A 22473-nucleotide genomic window follows, 5' to 3' on the forward strand; every position below is an offset into this window, starting at 1 on the left:
TTCAGTGACACTGTCTATGTAACATCAAATTGAACTCCGTTCTCTAAACTTCTCTGAACTTCTTCCATCACAGACAAAGCCAAAGAGGCCTTTTCTTTCCTCAGGAGAGGAAACTTCTTTCAACACAAGAGCATCGGCTTTGGATGCCTAATTATATTCTATCCTCTGAATTTGCAGGTCACCCCAGGATCCACCTGTGTGGTTTTTGGACTTGGAGGAATTGGCTCAGCTGTCGTCATGGCCTGCAAAGCCTCTGGTGCTTCTAGGATCATTGGGGTGGACATCAAGGAGGAGAAGTTTCCTCGGGCAAGAGCATTAGGAGTCACTGATTGCCTTAATCCTCAAAAACTCAAGAAACCTGTCCAGGAGTTGGTGGTAGAAATGACTGGCAAAGGTGCTGACTTTGCCTTCGAGGCCATTGGACTTATTGATACCATGGTAAGTGATCTTGAAGCACTGCCTGTCAATATGAGTGTACACATTAACTTCATGAAGACATTACTAAAATTTTGGTTTTGCTTTGCCTTTTTTTTTTTTTTTTGGAGCAGGGAATGATGAAATTGTTTGGGTGCTAGGGATTGAAGTTGGGAACATGCTAACCATGCACTCTACCTCAGCCCTGATAAAATTATTATTCTTATCTCTGTTTTTATTTTGGAACTGGGGATTGAACTCAAGGCACTTTACCACTGAGTTACATCCCCAGCACTTTTTTAAAAAATTATTTTATCTTGAGACAGGGTCTCACTAAGTTACTGGGACTGACCTTGAAATTGCAAATTCTCTTGACCAAGTCACTGAAATTGCAGGCATGTAGAACACTACCTCCCCCACCAAAATAAAAAAAAATACTAAAACTAAAAAAAGATGAACACATCTTTCATACTTTATACTCTGCCAAGTAATTTATATATTTTATCCTATTTAATCTGTATATCATTTTTACTAGCTAAGTAGTAACATTATCCTCATTTTAAAGATTGAAAAACTTAATCATAATGAATTTAAGCAATTTGTTCAAATCATAGTGAGTGTCCTGCATACTGTCCTATTCTATATGATTTCTCCCATACATCCTCCCTGAGAACACGTTCTTCAATTGTGAGTTGAAGATTTAGGGCTGCTGGGAAGCTAATCCATCCATCTCTAAAATTAGGTCACAACTTTGGAATCGTGCCACCCAAGCTATGGAGTGGGTGTGATTATTGGATTAGCACCCACAAATTCACAACTCATTTTTGACCCAACGCTGCTTCTCTCTGGGAGAACCCTGAAAGGTGGTGCTATGGGAAGTGAGTATTTTACTTTCCTTTTTGCCTTTTCCAGAAACCTATACATCCTGTGTGCTCTTTGGCAAGCAGTGGAGGGGAAGGAACATAGGAAAAATAATCCTCTTTGAAAGGAAATAGAAGACAATGTACCAAAAATAGGAAAGTACACCTTCACCTCCCCACAATCATATTTATTACTTAGAGGAGCAAAAGGAGATGAGCTTAACATCATTGATAAGATACAGAAGAGTCACATCTTAGGGTGCTCATTGGCACCCTCACATTCTGTAATTGGGGAAGAGCTACAATATTTTTCTGAACCACTCCCCAGTACAGAATAAGACTAGAAGAAAATCTTGCTCTGTTGACCCTTAGTTCTCACCTCAACAATCACCCTAAGTGTCTTCTTCAGAACAAAACAGGCAACTCCAATGTGGAGTCATACTTCAATATCTCTTCTCCCAATGTCTCCAATTTCCCCTTGTATAACACCATACTTGGATTGTTTCTACTCCCTTGAAATCTCACACTATGGAGTAAATTTCAATATGTGAACCCTTGAGGGGCATACTAAAATCATATCTAAATCATATTATTATCCTTGATATCATGGAGGAATTTATTCACTTTTTTCTGACATTTATACCTTCCATATCTCCTTCCCTCACACAATATATAAACACACTAAGGAAAATCACAACAAAATTCTCATTCTGGATGCAAAAATGTGTAATGGTCTTTTCCTTTTACTCACTTTCATTTGATAGATTTCTTACTTACTAAAAATCTTGCATACCAATAATGTTATAACCCAACATTTTAGTCCAATTGACTTCTTGCTATGGTTTAGAGGTTGAATGTCCCTCAAAGATCAATGTGTAGAAGGCAGGTGCTGTGGAGCTTTAAAGAGGTGGGGCCTTCTGGGAGGTCTTTAGCTCTTTGGGGGCATATCCTCAAAAGAGACTCTGGTGGGACTCCATTCTCCTTCTCCCCTGCTTCCTGACTCATGATGTAAGCAGTTTTTTTCCTAACTCATGTTCCCCATCTAGTGCAGTCTTAGAGGCCCAAAATAATGTCCTACCCCTCTCCAATCTTGAACTGAAACCTCCAGAAATATGATAACTTTTATGTTAATTATCTCAGGCATAGCATTGGGAATCTGGTTAATACACTTATTAAGAAACAGAAAATTTTTGTAGCTTGGGGTCTGATAAAGAATATGATGGCTATCTCTTTTTTTAAAAGAGTTCAAGTTTTCCTTTTAATCCCATCTTCCCCCAACCCCACATTTTTATTGGTGCATTATAATTGTACATATTAATGAGATATTTTATTACATATTCCTACATACACACAATACAAAATATAACAATATAATTTGGCCAATATCACTCTCCAGCACTCTCCCTCTCCCTCCTTGCCTCCCACCCCTTGGTCTCTTTTCTCTACTGATCTCCCTTTGATTTGCATGAGCTCCAACCCCATCTTTATTTTCCTTTCTCCTCTCTAGCTTTCATATAAGAGAGGAAAGAGGACCCTTAACCTTCCGAATTTGAATTATTTAACCCTTTTGTGGGGGGGATGGGGTACTGGATTGAACTCAGGGGTGCTTAACCACTGAGCCATATTCCTGCCTCTACTTCATGTAGAGAGTCTACTTAGGGCCTTGCTAAATTGCTGAGGCTGGCTTTGAACTCCTGATCCTCCTGCCTCAGCCTCCTTAGGGGCCGTGTGCCACTGCACCCTGCTAACCTCATTGTTGAGAGCCACAGCCAAAGGGGCCCCAGCAAACTGCCAGCTGTGAACTAATAATCAGCTGGCAGTCCGAAGGGCGGGGAAACAGCCCAATGAACATCACCGCAGAGGAGCCAATCAGCTAGATGTTGCTGGGGCTGCTGTGAGCCAATCGTCAGCTGGCAGTCTGAAGTTTGCTGGCAATATGCTTGTTGTTTAAACAGAGAGGGGGAGATGTTGAGAGCCACAGCCAAAGGGGCCCCAGCAAACTTCCAGCTGCCAGCAAACTTCAGACTGCCAGCTGATGATTGGCTCACACCAGCCCCAGCAACATCTAGCTGATTGGCTCCTCTGCGGTGATGTTCATTGGGCTGTTTCCCCACCCTTCAGACTGCCAGCTGATGATTGGTTCACAGCGGCCCCAGCAACATCTAGCTGATTGGCTCCTCTGCAGTGATGTTTATTGGGCTGTTTCCCTGCCCTTCAGACTGCCAGATGATGATTGGCTCACAGAGGCCCCAGCAACATCTAGCTGATTGGCTCCTCCACGGAGCTGCTGATTGGGGGACTTCTTTGGCTCCGCCCACGCAACCCAGCCAATTGGCCTCAAGAACAGGAGGATTGTGGGAGGTGGTGAGGGTGTGTGGGGGTGAGAGGCTTGGGGGAAGCCGGTGGTGGCAGTTGGGCTCTGAGGGTTTTTTTCCTGAGGACCTGTTTTGTTTGGCGTTTGTAGTTCTAAAAATAAAGTTAGTTTCTTTTGACAAGTGGCTCCTGAATTGTGCCCAGCCAGACTGCGGCACCTCATCTTAATTAACATTTCATAATAGTCCTAAATAAATTCTAAATGGCTATAAAGAACTGTGCTAGGAATGTAAAGACCTGGATTCTAGGTTTAACTTTATGCTTTCTAGATGTACATTAGTGTTGTAAAATATACCTCCATCCCCAGGATTTGTTTTAATCAACTATCATAAGAAGACATACACATAGATAACTGCCTTGAAAGAAGAGTATATTACCTCAGTTCTTAAGAGAAGGGGGCACTTCACTCCATGCAGGGCCATACAAGGAAGCACTAGGCTCAATCAGGAAACAGAAGAAATTGAAAATCAGGATCAGGTCCTCGTTTCTCTATTATTGAAGATTAAACACCCAAGAAATGCCAACGCAAGAAAACAAGTTTTATTTAAGGGATAGAACAGACACAGACTTCTCTAAAAGGGAGAAGGAGACCCAGAGCTGGTATCCATGGAAGTGGGGGGTATCCTGCCTCTTTATAGGTTTTAGGTTTCCTTTCTTCTCGTGCCTTCTCCTCTTCTCATCTTGACTATATGAGCAACAGGCAGGAAAAGAGTAGCACAGGGGCTGATTGCTTAAGTTAGAAAATGCCTCCTTCCCCTGTCTGGGGGAGGTGTAAGTGAACAGTTAATGGGAAAGTGCTATCTACCCACTTCCTTTTCTTTGATAATCAGCTACCTATCCTTTGCTCTGGTCTCAAAATGACATGGAAATCATGGGTCACTGTCTTTATTGTGATATTTACTGAAAGGAACAGAAGACAGAGTAAGAAAACTCAGAAATTTTAGAATTAACTTGAAATCATTTCAATGGTTTCTGAGCTACAGGGTGTTCTCTAGTTATCTGGTAACTAGCCCTGGGGTAATTTAGGACAGGGGTATACTGTCCCACTGTGAAGCCTGATAAAAGGGGAGGGGAGGGACAGGGTATAAAGGCTTGGACTTAGTTGATGTGCATATCAGGCAAGTTGTTTACTATCCCTTGGAACTAATTAACCTTGGAAGGAATGGTTCTTTCCCAGGTCTCCAAGCCACCAATATGTCAAAGCATTTTAAAATATGGAAATTTTTAAAAATATGTATTAATATATTGAGTGAAACATATTTAAACTCTCTAAACTTTAGTCCTCACAGTTATAAAAATGGAGAAAACAATCCCTGAATCTGCCTTGCTCCTGGTGATTATACTAAATTGGATCTAGGCAGGGTTCCAACAGCACCTAACACAGCTACTCTATTTCCCTGTCCTCAATACCATTCAACAATTAGGTTTATTTCAAAGATTGAAATGTTAGGTTTGTGAAGTTTGTTTTATATATATATATATATATATATATATATATATATATATCTCCTTAAGTGGTGGGGAACTGTGGTAACTCAAATTGATCCAGCCAGAAGGTAAATTGGTATAGAAAAAATGAGTGTCCTGATGACAGGGCAGAGCTCAGAGCCATGAGCTGTGACATGACAGCATTGTGTCTGCTCTGCCAGTCCACAAGACTTACCTATACAGGGCTCCCCGATGACTCTGAATGATCTTAACACTCCTGAACAGCGCCCAGATGTGGAGGATCTGGAATAAATTGCCTTAGCTTTTGATGCCAAGATAAAGGATCAAAAGTTGAATGGCTAGACTAAAAAGATGGCGGTGGGAAGTGAGTAAGCCGCTCCGTGCTCCACGCTGCCGCGTCTGAAAAGATGAGGTAAAGATCATTAAAGGAGATCTGTCGACAAAAACCCAGCACCGTGTCAAGAAAGGGGCCTAGGTGGAGTGAATCCGCCACGAATCCAGCCAAGGTGGAGGGAGTCCATCACGACTTCAGCGTGAGCAGTAAGGCTGCAGCCCCAGCTGCATGGCTCTATTGGCCCCATCTCCTTCTCCTCTCCGCCTCTCCGCTTTGCTTCTCCCCAGCTGCCTCTCCTCCAAAGCTCAGTCTCTAAATCTAGATCTCAATTTCTTTCCCCCACCCCGCCCGCTCTCCTGCGTGTCCGCTACCCGGCCCACGCGGCCCCGAGGTGCCGCCTCCCCTCCCCCAACCCACACCCCCTCCCTGGAGGTCCTGAAGGCCGCCGCCGCCGCCTCCGGCGGAGCACCATAGAGCAGACTCTTCACTGCGCGAGTGAGCTGCCGAGTTAAATGAAACAGCGGATAAAATGAGTGACAATTTAAAATCCAAGTAATCCGAGAACACGCACTGAGCCCTGATTGGCTGAATTCAAACTCCCGGTCACCTGCTTCCCGAAGACAAACAGCTATGACTCAGCATTAATCCATCCGGCTGAAACAACTGGTCAGCCCTTCTCATTCTACGAAGGTAAATTCCTACCGAGCCTTCATAAGTAGTGGCCACAGGTTTGAAACGGGGCTTGGGAGAGACAGTAAGGACCCACCCGTTGCATTGGTCGCCCGGCAAAGGGAAACGAAATGTCGCCATTTGCAAGAGACACCACTATGGCAGAGAACTGACGTCATCAGACTGCTGCGGAGGAGATAACTTCATTGAAACCTGCCGCTACAGGTGTGTGATCCCCTAGCCTTCCCTCTCCACACATCGGGGAAACCTTAAGGGCCCCTCCCAGCTCTCCCATGAGGGCCCCTCCCAGCTCTCCCGTGAGTGCTACAGCCAGCCCGAGGGAACAGAGGTGGTGCGGGACCCGCGGTGCGAAACTACCGCTCCCACCAGGGCTGACTGCTGAGGTCTCTTGCACCAGCTACGGGGAAGTGGATACCGGAGGGCAAGTAAAATCCGCTGAGTATTCTCAGCCCCAAGCTCTACAAACTTAGGGTTTGAGGGAATGGCAAACGGGAAGACTGTGCCCAGTCGTTCATGAAAACAGGGCTCCCAGGAGCAACAGACCTGGCGTGTAGCCAGTATTGTGGTGAGAGGGGCCTGGCTAGAGGAAAAGTGGGAAGTGACTAGACACAAGAGGAGGCCCTAGGCACTCAGGATTGGAGACTCGCCCAGTCTGGGAGGAGCTGCTGCACAGTGATTGGTTCCCGCGTATTGACAGGAGAAACTTGGCCTGGTGGGCACAGCGCCACCTACTGGAAGAGAAGTTAATCAAACTCTAAGACAGCATTTCTTAGGTTTTTTTTTCTTTTCTTTTTCTTTTCTCTTTGTTTGATTTGGGTTTTTCTTTCATTTTCATTTTTATTTCTTGTTTTATTAATTTTTTTTACAAAATATTTTTTTTAATTTTTTTTTCTACTAATTTTAATTTTATTTATTTTTAATTATTATTATTATGTTTTAATTTTTTTCTTTTTTTAGTTCCTATTTTTTTCTTCTTTAGTCTTTTCATTTTTCTTATCCCCCTTTCCTTGAATTCTACCTGCCTACTCTCATTCTCTTTAGTGACTTCTTCCAGTCCCTTCAAATACCTTTCCTCCCAAGCATCAAATCAATTTATACAAGTAAACAGTAACGCAGCAGTCAAACAGAACAAGAAGTAACATGAGCAGCTTCAAAAAACAAGGAAGAAAATGAGTACAAACAATGCAGGACAGTCTAAATATTCAGGAGGACCTAGAGTCATCAGAAAAATGGTCATATAAAGAACTCAAGGAACACCTTAGACAGATGGAATGGAACCTTAAAGAGGATACAAGACAGCAAATTCAAGCAGTGAAAGAACACATTGAGAATGAATTTCATAAACAGATAAAAGAAGAAGTTAAGCATCTTTATCAGGAGATAGAGATTATAAAAAATAATCAAACAATAATTCTAGAAACGAAGGAAACGATAAACCAAATTAAACTCAATTGAGAGTATCACTAACAGAGTGGAGCAAGTAGAAGCCAGAAAGTCAGATAATGAAGACAAAATATATCATCTTGAAAAGAGTCTAGCCAACACAGAAAGGCTGGTAAAAAATCACGAGAAAAACATCCAAGAGTTATGGGATAACATAAAAAAAACAAACTTACAAGTCATCGGGATAGAAGAAGGTACAGAGATTCAAACCAAGGGAATGAAATAATTACAGAAAACTTTCCAGAAATAAAAAAGGAAACAGATATACAAATTGAAGATGCATACAGGACACCGAGCACACAAAAGCACAGTAGACCAATGCCAAGACACTTTGTTATGAAGATATCCAATATACAGAACAAAGAGAAAATATTAAAAGCTACAAGAGAAAGGAGACAGATTACATTCACGGGTAAACCAATAAGATTAACAACGGATTTTTTATCACAGACACTGAAAGCAAGAAGGTCATGGAACAATGTATTTCAAACACTGAAAGACAATGGATGCCAACCAAGAATTCTGTATCCAGCTAAATTAAGCTTCAGGTATAACAACAAAATAAAAATCTTTCATGATAAACAAAAGTTAAAAGAATTTGCAGCCAGAAAACCAGCATTGCAAAGCATTTTGAGCAAAACACTACACAAGGAAGAAATGAAAAACAATAACCAAAACCATCAATGGGAAGTGCCTCAGTAAAGACAGAGGGCGAGGGGAAAGACAATCATGGAGAAACAAACGAAATTTTTTTTAAAAAAAGGATAAATAAACAAACATGGATGGAAGTTCAAACCATATATCAATAGTAACTCTGAATGTTAATGGCTTAAACTCTCCAATAAAGCGACATAGGCTGGTATCATGGATTGAAAAAACAAATCCAACAATATGCTGCTTCCAGGAGACACATCTGATTGAAAAAGACATACACAGGCTGAAGGTGAAAGGATGGGAAAAAATATACCACGCACACGGTCCTCGTAAGCAAGCAGGGGTGGCCATCCTCATATCGAATAAAATCGACTTCAAGACTAAGTTAATCAAAAGGGATAAAGAAGGTCATTATATACTGTTAAAAGGAACCATTCACCAACAAGACATAACAATTATCAATATTTATGCACCAAATAATGGTGCTGCGACATTCATAAAACAAATTCTCCTCAAGTTCAAGAATCAAATAGACCACAACACAATAATTATGGGAGACTTCAACACACCTCTCTCACCATTGGACAGATCCTCCAAACAAAAGTTGAATAAAGAAACTATAGAACTCAATATCACAATCAATAACCTAGACTTAACTGACTTATATAGAATATATCAACCATCATCAAATGGCTATACTTTTTTCTCAGCAGCACATGGATCCTTCTCAAAAATAGACCATATGTTATGCCATAGGGCAACCCTCAGTAAATATAAAGGGGTGGAGATAATACCATGCATTTTATCTGATCATAATGGAATGAAACTGGAAATCAATGATAAAAGAAGGAAGGAAAAATCGTACATCACATGGAAAATGAACAATATGTTACTGAATGATTAATGGGTTACAGAAGACATAAAGGAGGAAATCAAAAAATTCTTAGAGATAAACGAAAATACAGACACAACATATCGGAATCTATGGGACACAATGAAAGCAGTTTTAAGAGGAAAATTCATCGCCTGGTGGTCATTCCTCAAAAAAAGAAAAAACCAACAAATAAATGAGCTCACACTCCAACTCAAAGCCCTAGAAAAGAAAGAGCAAAACAACGGCAAATGTAGCAGAAGGCAAGAAATAATTAAAATCAGAGAGCGGAAATCAATGAAATTGAAACAAAAGAAACTATTGAAAAAATTAACAAAACTAAAAGTTGGTTCTTTGAAAAAATAAATAAGATCGACAGACCTTTAGCCATGCTAACGAAGAGAAGAAGAGAGAGAACTCAAATTACTAACATATGGGATGAAAAAGGCAATATCACAACAGATGCTACAGAAATACAGAAGACAATTAGGAATTATTTTGAAAACCTATATTCCAATAAAATAGAGGATAGTGAAGACATTGATAAATTTCTTAAGTCATATGATCTGCCCAGACTGAGTCAGGAGGATACACACAATTTAAACAGACCAATTTCAATGGATGAAATTGAAGAAGCCATCAAAAGACTACCAACCAAGAAAAGCCCAGGACCGGATGGGTATACAGTGGAGTTTTACAAAACCTTTAAAGAAGAATTAATACCAATACTTTTCAAGTTATTTCAGGAAATAGAAAAAGAGGGAGCTCTTCCAAATTCATTCTATGAGGCCAACATGACCCTGATTCCGAAACCAGACAAAGACACCTCAAAGAAAGAAAACTACAGACCAATATCTCTAATGAACCTAGATGCAAAAATCCTCAATAAAATTCTGGCAAATTGAATACAAAAACACATCAAAAAAATTGTGCACCATGATCAAGTAGGATTCATTCCTGGGATGCAAGGATGGTTCAACATACAGAAATCAATAAATGTTATTCACCACATCAATAGACTTAAAGATAAGAACCATATGATCATCTCGATAGATGCAGAGAAAGCATTCGACAAAGTACAGCATCCCTTTATGTTCAAAACATTAGAAAAACTAGGGACAACAGGAACTTACCTTGACATTGTAAAAACTATCTATGCTAAGCCTCAGGCTAGCATCATTCTGAATGGACAAAAGTTGAAGGCATTCCCTCTAAAATCCGGAACAAGACAGGGATGCCCTCTATCTCCACATCTATTCAATATATTTCTCGAAACACTGGCCAGAGCAATTAGACAGACGAAAGAAATTAAAGGCATAAAAATAGGAAAAGAAGAACTTAAATTATCACTATTTGCAGATGACATGATTCTATACCTAGAAGACCCAAAAGGGTCTACAAAGAAACTACTAGAACTAATAAATGAATTCAGCAAAGTGGCAGGATATAAAATCAACACGCATAAATCAAAGGCATTTCTGTATATCAGTGACAAAACTTCTGAAATGAAAATGACGAAAAACACTCCATTCACAATATCCTCAAAAAAAAAAAAAAAATACTTGGGAATCAACCTAACAAAAGAGGTGAAAGATTTATACAATGAAAACTACAGAACCCTAAAGAAAGAAGTAGAAGAAGATCTTAGAAGATGGAAAAATATACCCTGTTCATGGATAGGCAGAACTAACATCATCAAGATGGCGATATTACCAAAAGTTCTCTATAGGTTTAATGCAATGCCAATCAAAATCCCAATGGCATTTCTTGTAGAAATAGATAAAGCAATCATGAAATTCATATGGAAAAATAAAAGACCCAGAATAGCAAAAGCAATTCTAAACAGGAAGTGTGAATCAGGCGGTATAGCGATACCAGATTTCAAACTATATTACAGAGCAATAGTGACAAAAACAGCATGGTACTGGTACCAAAACAGGCGGGTGGACCAATGGTATAGAATAGAGGACACAGAGACTAATCCACAAAGTTACAACTATCTTATATTTGATAAAGGGGCTAAAAGCATGCAGTGGAGGAAGGATAGCATCTTCAACAAATGGTGTTGGGATCCTGGAAATCCATATGCAACAAAATGAAACTGAATCCCTTTCTCTCGCCATGCACAAAAGTTAACTCAAAATGGATCAAGGAGCTTGATATCAAATCAGAAACTCTGCGTCTGATAGAAGAAAAAGTTGGCTCCGATCTACAGATTGTGGGGTCGGGCTCCAAATTCCTTAATAGGACACCCAAAGCACAAGAGTTAACAACTAGAATCAACAAATGGGACTTAATTAAACTTAAAAGTTTTTTCTCAGCAAAAGAAACAATAAGAGAGGTAAATAGGGAGCCTACATCCTGGGAACAAATTTTTACTCCTCACACTTTAGATAGAGCCCTAATATCCAGAGTATACAAAGAACTCAAAAAATTAGACAATAAGATAACAAATAACCCAATCAACAAATGGGCCAAGGACCTGAACAGACACTTCTCAGAGGAGGATATACAATCAATCAACAAGTACATGAAAAAATGCTCTCCATCTCTAGCAGTCAGAGAAATGCAAATCAAAACCACCCTAAGATACCATCTCACTCCAGTAAGATTGGCAGCCACTATGAAGTCAAACAACAACAAGTGCTGGCGAGGATGTGGAGAAAAGGGTACACTTGTACATTGCTGGTGGGACTGCAAATTGGTGCAGCCAATTTTGAAAGCAGTTTGGAGATTCCTGGGAAAGCTGGGAATGGAACCACCATTTGACCCTGCTATTGCCCTTCTCGGACTATTCCCTGAAGACCTTAAAAGAGCATGCTACAGGGATACTGCCACATCGGTGTTCATAGCAGCACAATTCACAATAGCTAGACTGTGGAACCAACCCAGATGCCCTTCAATAGATGAATGGATAAAAAAAAATGTGGCATCTATACACAATGGAGTACTATGCAGCAATAAAAAATGACAAAATCATAGAATTTGTAGGGAAATGGATGGCACTAGAGCAGATTATGCTTAGTGAAGCTAGCCAATCCCTAAAAAACAAATACCAAATGTCTTCTTTGATATAATGAGAGCAACTATGAACAGAGCAGGGAGGAAGAGTAGGAAGAAAAGATTAACATTAAACAGAGACATGAGATGGGAGGGAAAGGGAGAGAAAAGGGAAATTGCATGGAAATGAAGGGAGACCCTCATTGCTATACAAAATTACATATAAGAGGTTGTGAGGGGAATGGGAAAATAAACAAGGAGAGAAATGAATTACAGTAGATGGGGTAGAGAGAGAAGTTGGGACGGGAGGGGAGGGGGGATAGTAGGGGATAGGAAAGGTAGCAGAATACAACAATTACTAAAAGGCATTATGTAAAATTGTGGATGTGTAACCGACGTGATTCTGCAATCTGCATTTGGGGTAAAATTGGGGGTTCATAACCCACTTCAATCTAATGTATGAAATATGATATGTCAAGAGCTTTGTAATGTTGTGAACAACCAATAAAAAAAAAGTTGAATGGCTGACTACCTCCCATGAATGCTTTTGCCAATTGTATACATAAATAGTTCATTGGATTCTTTGATTAGTTTTGTTATTTTCAGGTCTTGCTATTTTTGTCCTTTCCTTCTACAGACTATAAAACCAGAAGCTGTATTCCTAAGATGGTAACTGACTACCTTCAAAAGAAAATCAACATAAACCCACTTATAACCCATAAATTGCCTTTTGAAAGTATCAATAAGGCATTTGAATTGCTCCAAGGTGGATATTGGTGAGTATTTGTGTGTGTGCATGCACGTGCACACATACATATATCTGTGTGTCTGTGTCTGTGTATCTTACACATGCAACTTTTACCCAAAATTTTATAAAACATGAGAGGGCATAGATCAAGTGTGAAGGTGGGAAATTGTGAGAAATGGTTTAGGGGTCAGCAATAAAAGAGCTGTGAGTCTGTTTTGATTTTATTTTTTTATTATATTTTTGTTTTATTGTTGGTCGTTCAAAACATTACATAGTTCTTAATATATCATATTTCACAGTTTGATTCAAGTGGGTTATGAACTCCCATTTTTACCCCATATACAGATTGCTGTATCACATCAGTTACACTTCCATTGATTTACATATTGCCATTCTAGTGACTGATGTATTCTGCTGTCTATCCTATTCTCTACTATCCCCCCTCCCCTCCCCTTCCCTCCCCTCCCCTTTTCTCTCTCTACCCCCTCTATTGTAAATCATTTCTTCCACTTGTATTATTTTTCTCTTACCCCTCCTTGTGAGTCTGTTTTGAAGTGTGCCCAGGCCTCCATTCAGTCACTATGTAGCCCAAATGGCTGCCTTGGCCTGTGCCACTGCTCCTGTTTACAAAATGGGGATTAGGGTTCCTGCTCTCTTGAGAGACCACATGAAGAATAAATGTAAAAATAAAAATGATCAGTGAAAGAAAAAGCACTGTGAAAATAAGCTTTCATTGTTTTCAGTTTAAGTGCTAGCATATATGTGACAAAGAGATTAAAATGTAACTTGATTACCAAACTGAAAAGCCCAAAGTTTTAAAATGACCTTTCAGCATAAAATTAAGTAGCTACAAAAAAAAAACCCCTGCTTTAATGGGTTTATTTATAATCACAGTTTACTATTTGACATTTCAGATATTTCCAATCTGCATACATTCATGAAGCACCTAAGAGTTTGTGCTAGACACACTGGCAAATCTAATCACTGCCTTTAGGTCATTGCCCATTTGGCCCTTGAATGCAGCATGCTGAATACATGAATAACTGCAGCGTGGAGCTAGATGTGATGTCTGGCCAAAAATTCAAACCTCAAGATTCAGGGGAAAGAGATCTCATTTCTTATAAATAGAATAGGATGATCCCTCAGGAAGAAGGTATCCATTGGCCTTGGGAACTTGTAGGTTTATAACAAGAAGAATCATCAGAGTACAAGGCATCATAGAAATTGGGACTGTATACAAGAACCCAAATAGTGAAAAAGCCAACACGCAAGGAAGAGTTTGTTCTTGTATAGAGTACTAAATATAAAGATTTTGACTACAAAAATATATTCCTTATAAAAAATTAAAATGCAAGAACTTTTACACCTGAAGAGAACCAGATTTCCTTAGCATATTACCTTGTCTTTCCTGAGCCTAACTATGTGATATTGCTGTGAAATCCCACCTTACAGTTTTTTTTAAATAAACCAATAATAAAGTTTGGTTGAAATTATTAAAAGTGCATTGACTGGATTGACTAGAATTAACTCAGATCAAAAAATCTGAAAAACACAGATGATGGGTTGTGTCACCTTGAAGACAATTTTCAGCTCTATGATGCCACCTGTGACTTTATGTATATTGAGATCAAAGCAACTGAGACAAGAGCTATGTTTCTTATAACAATGTGACCCAAACAGATTCACAGAATTTTTAAATTGACCCTTAGTTAGCAAAACATTGTTTGTGGAATGTTTTAGCTAAATATTCCACTTCTATACTTAGATACTATTCAAATAAATGCATTTCATTGGTCACCAATAGTGAAAGAGTATACAGGGTAAAACTGGGAGTTCATAACCCACTTGAGTCAAATGTATGAAATATGGTATGTCAAGAGCTTTGTAATGTTTTGAACAACTCATAAAAAAGTGAAAGAGTATTAAAATCCATTTATCATTTATCCTAGAGAAATAGAAGATTGTTACATAATACACAGACGTTCAGGCATATTTAATTTGTGTTCTCAAAAATATTAAAGACCCAAATCACTCAACTTGTAGCAGGTGGAATTGCATAATGCCATCTGATTTTTTAAAGAAATGTGATAGTCATTTTGCTAATATACAGAGCATGTTTTTATTTATAGGATGACCACTTTTTCATAGTTTGCAAGCATAAAAAGAACAGAAAAGTTGCCACTTCTGCCCTTCCCATTGATTCTGAAGGTGGTTACTACAAATAAGCCCCATATATTAATTTTAAAGAGTTTTCCTCCCCAATTTGAAGCTTACTTCCAGAACTTCATCCTGGAAGAAGGCATTTCATTACCATCTTAATAAAGACCTCAAGCAATTTACATTGCTCAAGTGGCCTATCAGGAAATGTTACCTCTCTTTACATTTAACTTTTTTAGAATTGACTTGATAAGTATTTACAAAACAGAAACATTAGACTTTGTCATAAATCATTAAAAAAACATTCTTCTTCTTAACATATGCAGTGTGTGCATGGTAGCAGAATAAAATGTGGTATGAGGCTCTGAATGAACTTTCCAGAGGAAAGAAGATATAGATCAAGCCTCTGTTGCTCATACAGACTTCTAGGCTAGAGCACTGCTGACAAACCTCAATCCCACGAACAAGCCATTTGTAGAAACTTTTGTGCAAAGGGACCTCTTGAGCTTTGACTTTATAAGTTCATGGAACCTCTGAGGACACTTCACTGTCACCCTCATTTATGGAGAATAAAACTAAGAACCAAAGAGTATAATGTCTTTCCAGGATCATGTAGTCAGTTAGAAATGAGCAGATTCTCCTGGATTTTCACTACTCCTTCCTCTAAATGAATCTTCCATGTTATGCTCACATTTCAACATTTTACCCACACATTTGATGCTTCAGTCAACTTAAGGTTTTTGATCCTTCTCCCAAACCCTGGCCCTCAAAGAATGATGTCAGAGTTGCCTGTCTCTGAAATTTCATACATGAAGTTCTTCATACTAGCACCCATCCGTGCCCATACCCATCCCAACCAAAATCCAACTCCTGGACATTGTCCAAATCACAGTGCAGCAAGGCCTCCAAGCTCCCAGAATTCTAAGCTACCTATACTTTCTCTGCTCCCATTCTTCCTTTTATTTCCCCCATGATAACATGTAAAATACTACATTATAATTATATAAATAGTTATTCATCTAATGAATACTTTTAAAATTTTTTTTGTAGTTGTAGATGGACAGAATGCCTTTATTTTATTTTATTTTATTTTTCATTTTCTTATGCGGTGCTAAGGACTGAACCCATTGTCTCATATGGGCTAGGCAAGCACTCTGCCACTGAGCTATAGCCCCAGCCCCTCTGATGAATTCTTGAATATCACATTTGTAATTATAACCCCCACATCAGATACAATGCTTTAAACATTAAAGTTTCTCAGTTTTTTTAAAAAAATGTTTAAATGATTTAATAAATAAAACATGGAATAATAAACAAAAATCCCTAATACATATGCAATAGAATAGTGGATTAAGAATACTGTACACATCTAGGGAATTTACCAATATACAATGCATAATGTATTTTGTTTTCCCTGATAGAGAGTAGTTTGACAGCTAATAAAGTAAGGACATAATACCACAAGAGATGAGAACCAAAAGAAAGACGTTGACATATGAATTGGAATATAGTGATTATCCTCATGTAGCCATTCACAATTAGAAAATGGCCAGGAGCCATGGGAAGCCTCCATTTCCCACCAAACCAACAAGTGGCCTGCTAAAGATTTCATAGCAATATCATATAGTTAGACTCAAAGTCACAGAGTGAAATGAACTCTGCAACTGTGGGTCCAAAGGAGATAACTACGCAAAGTCATCTCTTGCCTTATTGTCTCTACTTCTCATTACTACAATCAGATCACATGGTTACTAGTCACCCACTGGACTTAATTCCAGAGATGTTTTCTGATGTCTTTAAGAGGAGGGGAGAGAATAATATAGAGATAAGAAATGGGGATGAGTGGAAAACTCTCTTTAAATGCACAACTTACAACTAGTTTTTACTACCTGTATTTGCATGGGCAAGTTGGTCAATTCAATATTTTAATGCTTTGTGTTTCAGCATCCTCTGTGTCCTCTTGTTTTGAGATCCCAGATAACGAAGATGGAGTATGAGCACCCTCAACAATGTTCCTTTGTGCTTCTTCACCTCTTTGATTATTTACTTGCAATATATAAAGAGAAAAATTGAAAGAGGGTACTTCTAGAATTTTAATGAAACTATTATAAAATTAATGATTTTGAAATTGATGTCTATATTTCTATCTAAATCTTGAAGAAAAGACATGAACTGATTATTAATAATAAAAAAGATCTTCTCTCCATGCTAACAATCTCACTTTAAATTTGTCTTATTTTTCATGGGCCTCAAGTCACCTTATATTTTTTAAAATCCCACTTATATTATGGAATGCTTTCCACCATTACATTTGTTGCTCAGTTGACTTGATTCAGAAAGAACTAAACTGATGGTCTGCCTTCTTGGACAAGTACTGGGAAGAGAGATGGCTAATTGTTTTGAGTTTGAGCTTAACATACATTGGGACAGATTTTTCCAGTTAGGGTGGTGGGGAGGGTGATTGCTTTAACAGTGGTAAAACTTCCAGACACTCAGTCTTTTACAAACAGAAATGAATCTTTTTCATTTTTCTTTAATATGCTGTTCTTCCATGAGCAGTGAATCCAAACCATCTCTTTTCTCTGTTTCATTTCCTCTGCTTGAATAGATAAATGCCACTATGATCACTAATGTCATTTTGTCACAAACTGGGTACAGTTGGGGTGTGCTAATACTGTAAACTGAAAACTATGAAATTAAAGAAGGATAATCGGCAGAATTAAGGAAAAAAAATCACCACTCAATATTTAACAATACTACAAACACAAGGATAAAAAAAGAAATGGATCTTTGCATCTACTTTTAGCTAAAAACTACATTATATGAAAAGCATTTCTGATAGGAAACTCCTAGAAATATAAAATAATATACAACAAAAAATCCTTTTAAATGAATGTTTGAACTAGAAGAAAAGTCTGTTTATTCTAGTCCAAGTAGTCAAAGAACTAGAAGAAAGGAAGTCTGGCAAGACAGAAATAAATCTTTTAAACAATAATTGTTTTGTTCTCACCAAACACGTGAGTGTGTATGTGCGCTCGCGGGCGCACGCACACACACACACACACACACACACACACTCCATTCCTCTCCATGGTAGCAAAGTCTGACAGGGAGCTTAGACATCCACTTATGCCAGACTGTAAAAAGGCACCAATTGTCACCCCCACACTAGGCTGCTGTCAGAGAAAGACAAGGAGTGATGTGAAAATTCCAACCCCACCAGGTGGCAATGAGCCCTATCATTGGGAAGTTTGGACTTCCTTGTCCAGGTACCCAGCCCTTCCATGTCCAACACAAGATATCAACAAAATTAACAAATTTTAAGCTAGATTGACCAAGAAAGGAGAATCATGTTACAAGTTTCAGAAACAAAAGAGAGAATATTATCAACAACCTCATAGAAGCTAAAATAATTATGAAGGAACAATATAGGCTATAGTATGTCAATGAGTGTAGATGGTGTTTTAGATGGTGTTTTCATCACTATAACCAAAAGGCCTGATAAGAACAATTAGTGGAGGAAAAGTTTATTTGGGGCTCATGGTTTTACTCAGTCCATAGACAGCCAACTTCATTGCTCTGGGCCTGAAGTGAGGCAGAACATCATGACAGAAGAGTGTGGTAGAAGACAGCATGTCAGGACATGGCAACCAAGAAGCAGAGGGAAACTCCACAGGCCAGGGACAAATATATACCCCAAGGACATTCCCCCAATGACTTATCTCCTTCAGCCATACCCTACTTGCCTTCAGTTACCAGCCAGTTAATCTCTAATGGGGGTTAATTCACTGATTGGGTTATGGCTCTCGTAACCCAATCATTTGACCTCTAAACATTCTTGCATTTTCTCACACAAAAATTTTGGGGAGATTCCTCATATCTAAACCATTAGAGATGAAATGAGGAAATTCCTAGAAAGACAAAAGCTACCAAAACAAATGTAAAAAGAAATATAAAATAGACCTGTAACAAGCAAAGAGACTGAATTAGTAATCAAGAACATGACATAAAGAAACCCATGTCCAATGGCTTCATTGGTGAGTTCAAACATTTAAAGAAAGTTTAATACATATCCCTCACAAACACTTCCAAAACATAGAACTGAAAATATTTATCAACCCATTCCATGAGGCCACTATGAACCTAATGCAAAATGAAATAAAGACTTTATGAGAAAGAAATATAACAGGTTTATATTTCTTATGAATACAGACTTCAAAATCTTACACAAAACATTAGTAAATTAAATCCACAAAGATATTTTAAAAAGTATACACCATGATCAAATATGATTTTACCCCAAGTACTCAAGACTGCTTTAATGTCCACTAATTCAATGTCATCCCATATCTACAGAAGAATCTCATCATCTTAGTGGAAACAGAAAAAAATAACAAAATACAACACTCTTTCATGTTAAAAACTCTTAACAGATTCAAGATAATGCAATAGAGGAGGTCATGTTCCTTGCTGCTCCGTGGCATGGAACCAATAAGGCAGACAGGCAGTTTCTCTGCAAGGTGGATGAATAAAACAAAATGCTGGAGGGACATTACTGGAACTTATAACTGGACACTCAAAGCAGACTAGGGACTGAGGAGGTTGGATAAAATAAAATAAGGAAAAAAATCCCCAGTTGCACAGCAGCTGCTGGAGCTGGGCAGAAAGCACCAGCCAGAGGTTCCTCCATGGGCATAATAGAGGGATAAGGGAAGTAATGGAACCCACATTTTTGGCAGGACTGAGGAATGTCTGAGTATGGAGCATTTAGAGACCAAGTACGTTGCCCAACAAACCTGAAAGATGTGCTACATGATATCTGTGTGTGGAGAAAGAAGCCACCATAGAAAGGAACAATTTTGCAGCCACAGTGCAGGGCACTGCCGCTGAGGAAGCCAATTCCAAGCAAACCCAAGTATGGCCTGAAATGCAGTCCCACTAATCACACACTGCATGACATAGAGTGTGCTTAAATGAACAGCAGAAAATCAAACGTGGAGACAGGTTTCCACAGGAGATAATTGTCCTAGAAACCCACCTGGCTCTATTCCTACCCCTCCAACACAACTGCTTACAGGACCTGCTGGTAAAGACTCATCTAGATGGGAACTCAGAAGCATGAAGAGATTCTTTGGAGACTGAACCCAAGAACAGGAAATGTGGGGTCCACACATAATGTAGGGTACTAAGAATCAGGTCCCCCACTACACAAGTATCACCCAGGGGAGATCCCTGGGATAAATTCTTCCAGCGTGGACCAGCAAGTACTGGTTACTGCAAGTGCACTGATTTAAAATCTCCAGGCCAACTGGCATTCAGCAAAGAGCCTGAAGCCCACCTAAACTTAAACCCTACCTCCAGGATTTCGACTACAGCATTACAACTCTTACTCTGGCAATCCAGAGAGTGGAGCATCACGTTCCAATTGACCCCACATAAAACTGCTGAGATGAGAACCTGAGAATCTTTTGAACTCCAATAGAAAGGACTCTTTAACGTCTCATCAAGATTTACTTTTTCTTTTCTTTTTTTCTTTCTTTTTTTTAAAATTATTTTTCTCTGTTGAATTTTGACCTTCATGGTACATGAACATTTATACAGTTCCTTTTTTTTATAATTTCTAGCAATTTTGAAGCCAGTTATTTTACCAGGATTAGTTTTTGTGAACTAGGATGTCTTATTAGTATATTTTAGTTTTGTATTCTTTTATTTATATTTTTAATTTTTTAAAACTTTTACTTTACACATTTTCCTGTTTCCTTTGATTCTCTCTTTTCTTCTGCTAAGAGCCAATCTCTATTGTTCTCTTTTTCACTCTTCCTTTAAACTTTTATTTATTTTTTCTTTCCTTCTCCCTCAAAATCATCACATCCTATATTACTTCTATTCTCTCCCTGTCTACCATTTGAAATTGTAAACACTTTTGCAAACTTGTTGTTTTATTATAGGCAATAACTAATCATTTCATTTCTGTTTATTGTGATAATTAACACTTTAGACATCATAATAAGAATTATTTGATTTACTGCTATATATTACTTGCATTGATGGTGGTTATTATTTGTCTCCCCCTAAACAGTGAGGTACTAGAAACCATTAGGTACAATATAAGTCCACAGGGTAGAAACTCTACTGCCTCAGATCTATTCCGTTAGATGGATAGACACACAAACAAGAAAAGTGAAGGGAAAAAAATCTCTCAAACAAACCAAAATACACCAATTACAGAATCCATTGACACAACCATGGGAGAAATGTCCGATGTGTTTAGAATGTACATAGTTAATCTGATCTGTGAAGTAGAGGATGGTATAAGGTAGAGGAAGGTATGAGGAGTGAAATCAAAGAGAAAATACAGGAAGTGAAAGATCAATAAAGAGGCAGAGATTCTGAAAAATAAATAAGCAGAAATCCTCCAAATGAAGGAATCAATAAGCCAAATTAAAAATTCAATAGAAAACATCAACAAATGATGAGATTCTTTGGAGGACAGAAGTCACGCAATGAAGACAAAATGTATAATCTTGAAAATAGAGTTGACCATGGAGAGAAGATATTAAGAAACCATGAGCAGAAATCACAAGAATTATGGGATACAATGAAAAGACCAAATTTAATATTTATCAGGATATATGAAGGCATGGAGTTACAAGCCAAAGGAATGCACAATATAGTCAATGAAATAATATCAGAAAATTTCCCAAATATACAGAATGAAATGGAAAATCAAATACAAGAGGATTACAGGACCCCAAACATACAAAATAATGAAAAACATCGAGTCACATTATAACAAAAATGGTTAGCATACAGAATAAGGATAGAATGTTAAAGGCTGTGAGAAAAAAGTATCAGTTTACATACAGGGGGAAGCCAATTTGGATCTCAGCTGATTTCTCAACCCAGATCTTCAAAGCTAGGAGGTTCTGGAATAACATATACCAAGCTCTGAAAGACAATGGATGCCAACCAAGAATTATAGCTCCAAAAAATTAAGCTTCAGATTTGAAGAAGAAATAAAAACCTTTCATGAAAAACAATAATTATGAGAATTCACAAATAGAAAGCCTTCTATACAGAATATTCTCAACAAAATATTCCATGAAGATGAAATGAAAAAAAAGAAAAAAGAAAACCAATGAAGAGAGGAACTACACTAAAGGAAAAGTCAATGAAAGAAGAAATTAGTTCAAATTAAAAACTGGAAGTAAGCTCAAATGAGAACATAAATCATACCTCAATAATAACCTTGAATATTCATGGCCTAAAATCATCAATCACAAAATATAGAGTGGCAGATTGGATTAAAAAAACAAGACCCAATAATATGCTGTCTCCAAGAGACTCACCTCATAGGCAATGACATCCACAGACTGAAGGTGAAAGGTTGGGAAAAAATATATCACTCACATAGATGGTGTAAACAAACAGGGTTTTGTATAGATAGAGTGAACTTCAAGCCAAAGTTAATAAGAGAGGA

At 38.3% G+C, this 22473-nt stretch overlaps 1 protein-coding gene across 1 annotated transcript in view; it reads left to right on the forward strand.

The window, feature by feature from the left end:
* Nucleotides 1-12868, forward strand: part of LOC308654266 (alcohol dehydrogenase 1-like) — a gene marked incomplete at both ends in the record, with an annotated part of 34782 nt that extends 21914 nt beyond the window's left edge. Inside the window, 3 exons of the mRNA XM_081303471.1 lie at nt 178-438; nt 1157-1292; nt 12726-12868. Of these exons, the coding sequence (XP_081159597.1) occupies nt 178-438; nt 1157-1292; nt 12726-12868 (540 nt within the window). The remainder of the gene's footprint in view (nt 1-177; nt 439-1156; nt 1293-12725) is intronic.
* Between the last annotated feature and the right edge of the window lie 9605 nt (nt 12869-22473).

The sequence above is a fragment of the Spermophilus citellus genome, assembly GCF_964194105.1.
Source record: "Spermophilus citellus genome assembly, chromosome: 8".
NCBI classification, from domain to species: Eukaryota; Metazoa; Chordata; class Mammalia; order Rodentia; family Sciuridae; genus Spermophilus; species Spermophilus citellus.